We start from the raw sequence: 2,729 nt of genomic DNA, 5'->3' as shown, positions 1-2,729 counted from the left end.
AGAAGGAGAAGGAGAAGGAGAAGGAGAAGGAGAAGGAGAAGGAGAAGAAGAAGAAGGCTGGGCAGTGGTGGCGCATGCCTTTAATCCCAGCACTTGGGAGGCAGAGGAGACAAGTGGATTTCTGAGTTCGAGGCCAGCCTGGTCTACAGAGTGAATTCCAGGACAGCCAGGGCTATACAGAGAAACCCTGTCTCAAAAAAACAAAAAAACCAAAAAAACAAAAAAAGAAGAAGATGAAGAAGAAGAGGAGGAGACGAGAATGGGCAACATAAGTTTTTCAGTATCACCAGCCCCACTTCAAAAGTTTGACAGTCACATGTGGGCAGTGGCCACCATGTTGGATGGCACAGGAGAGCGTTCCCATCGCTGTAGACAGCTCCATGGGGTGCCCTGGTCTCATTCAGAGCTAGAGTAGCTTTCATGGAACTTCACTTCCTACACTCTCTTCTGTCCATCAGTTTTTCCCTGTTTACATTCTGTTCCCTTGTTCTGTGGTAAGACATGTGCTGATTTTTTTCCCTACAGTGTGCCTATGCCAGCGTCATTATTTTGTCTTGTTTTGTTTTACAGTTGTTTTGTCAGTCATGATTCTTGAGACCGTTACAAACCAAGATCTGCCTGTGATCAAGTGTGTTTTAATCAGTCATAAGAACAATGGCTCATCGGTGGGAAAGTCGTCGTCATATCTCATGGTAAAGTAATATGAACACCTCTGTTCTACCCTGGAGGCTAGATGTCATAGGCTATTGAAGTCTGCCATGGTTAAGTGGGCACTTTAGTGTACCAAACACTGTACTGCCAGCTACCTTGCTACCATGGCATCAACCACATCCTGGAGGGTGAGAGGCCATGGATTGGACTCCAGCACTGAGGGTCAGTGTGTTCGTATATGTGTGTGCACGTGAGGTCTGTCATGTTCTCCTGTGGCTGTGGATTTGAAAGGACACCCATACCCAGTGTGAAGAAGTGGTGAGCACTTCTCTTTCCTTTTCCTACCCCTCTCTCCCCTTTACATTTACTTATTTGTGTGTTTATGTGTGGGTGCATAGGCATGCCAGTATGAGGGTTTGAGGACAACCTGTGAGTACTGGTCCTCTCCCTTTGCCACAGGCACTTTTGCCCCTGAGCCTTTACACTGCCTGTATTTCCCTTTCCTTTTTTTTTTTTTTTTTGGTTTTTCGAGACAGGGTTTCTCTGTGTAGCCCTGGCTGTCCTGGAACTCACTCTGTAGACCAGGCTGGACTTGAACTCAGAAATCCGCCTGCCTCTGCCTCCCTAGTGCTGGGATTAAAGGCGTGCGCCACCACCGCCCGGCGTATTTCCCTTTCCTATTGTAATAAATATTGTTTTTGTTTTTAAAGTCACAGTGCAGGGTTCTTTCTCATCCTAAACCATTTATGTGCCTGGATGAAACACACACACAGCCTTTATGACTTAGGCAACACAAAAGCTGGGCAGCTACCAACCCTCAGTGCTGTTAGAATTCACCTCCTATCCATAACCCAAGTTATTACTATGTTTCATCTGGGCTGCTCTAAGCTCCAACCCTCTAGGTCCTGTTCTCTTGGCCCCAAGTGCATGGCAGTTCTTGCTCTCTCTCCAACAGCGACTATCCTTCTCCCTCCTGCATGTTTGTCTCTATCCCATGGTGGCTTCTTCTGTCTTCTTCTTCCTCCTTCTCATAGTCCCAAGCCCAGGAAACCTAAACCCTACCTATGTTTCTTCTCTCCAGCGACTGGCTGCTAGCATCTCTATTTACCCATCAGAATTAACTGGAAGCAGAGTCCCTCAGAGTACTTTCAGACTCCAAATCTTGGAGGCCCGCACTTAGCATTGCAATAAACAGTAAAAGACAAAACTTCAACATTTTCCTTTTCTAAAGATTTGTTTATTTTTATTTGATATGTATGTGTATCATGTGTGTCCTGGTGCCCACCAAAGTCAGAAGAGGGCATCAGATCCCCTGGAACTGGACTTACAGATGGTTATGAGCCATCACGTCAGTGCTGGGAATTGAACCTGAGTCTTCTACAAGAGCAGCCAGTGTTCTAATCACTGAGCCATTTCTCTAGCCCCCATTGCTCTCTCTTTAAAAATATCGTTGTCATTATGATGATGATGGTGATGATGATGATGAATTTTATATGTATGGCTGTTTTTGTCTGCATGTATCTCTGTATGCCGTATGCATGCATCGTGCCCACAGAGGCCAGGAGAGGGCATTGACTCATCTGTAACTTGAATTCCAAAAGGCTGTGAGCTGTCGTGTAGGTTCTGAGGACTGAACCTGGGTCCTCTGGAAGAACAGCCAGTTATCTTAACCACTGAGCTAACTCTCCAGCCAGCTCTCTTTGATACCAGTCATCTGACATGGCTCTTCCCACCTGTCTACTTCTTCAAATGTGTTTAATGAATGTACGCAAATGAAGGCAGCTTACATGATACAGAACTGAAAATATCAGACATTTCTATACAGCAAATAATAATGTATCAGCCAACTCTGCAGACATTTCCAGATTAGTATTCATTAACTGTTTTCTTTTGCAGAGATTGAAAAATATATAATGTTATAGCTTGCCCACCTCCAACTATCAGAGATTAGAAATGATCTTGAGTTTTAAAAGCAATATGAAGTGGACTTCAATAGCAATTATATATATATATATGTGTGTGTGTGTGTGTGTGTGTGTGTGTGTGTGTGTGTGTGTGTGTGTGTGTGTGTATAACCT

At 44.5% G+C, this 2,729-nt stretch overlaps 1 protein-coding gene across 1 annotated transcript in view; it reads left to right on the top strand.

Annotated features, from left to right (window-relative positions):
• Window positions 1-2,729, top strand: part of Flt3 (fms related tyrosine kinase 3) — a 66,366-nt gene that overhangs the window by 17,102 nt on the left and 46,535 nt on the right. The window contains exon 2 of the mRNA XM_028779789.1: window positions 571-692. Within this exon, the coding sequence (XP_028635622.1) occupies window positions 571-692 (122 nt within the window). The remainder of the gene's footprint in view (window positions 1-570; window positions 693-2,729) is intronic.

Source organism: Grammomys surdaster, unplaced genomic scaffold, assembly GCF_004785775.1.
Source record: "Grammomys surdaster isolate TR1022 unplaced genomic scaffold, NIH_TR_1.0 362, whole genome shotgun sequence".
In the NCBI taxonomy this organism is placed as follows: Eukaryota; Metazoa; Chordata; class Mammalia; order Rodentia; family Muridae; genus Grammomys; species Grammomys surdaster.
Note: the sequence above shows the minus strand (reverse complement) of the source record. Positions and strands in the feature narration are given on the sequence as shown.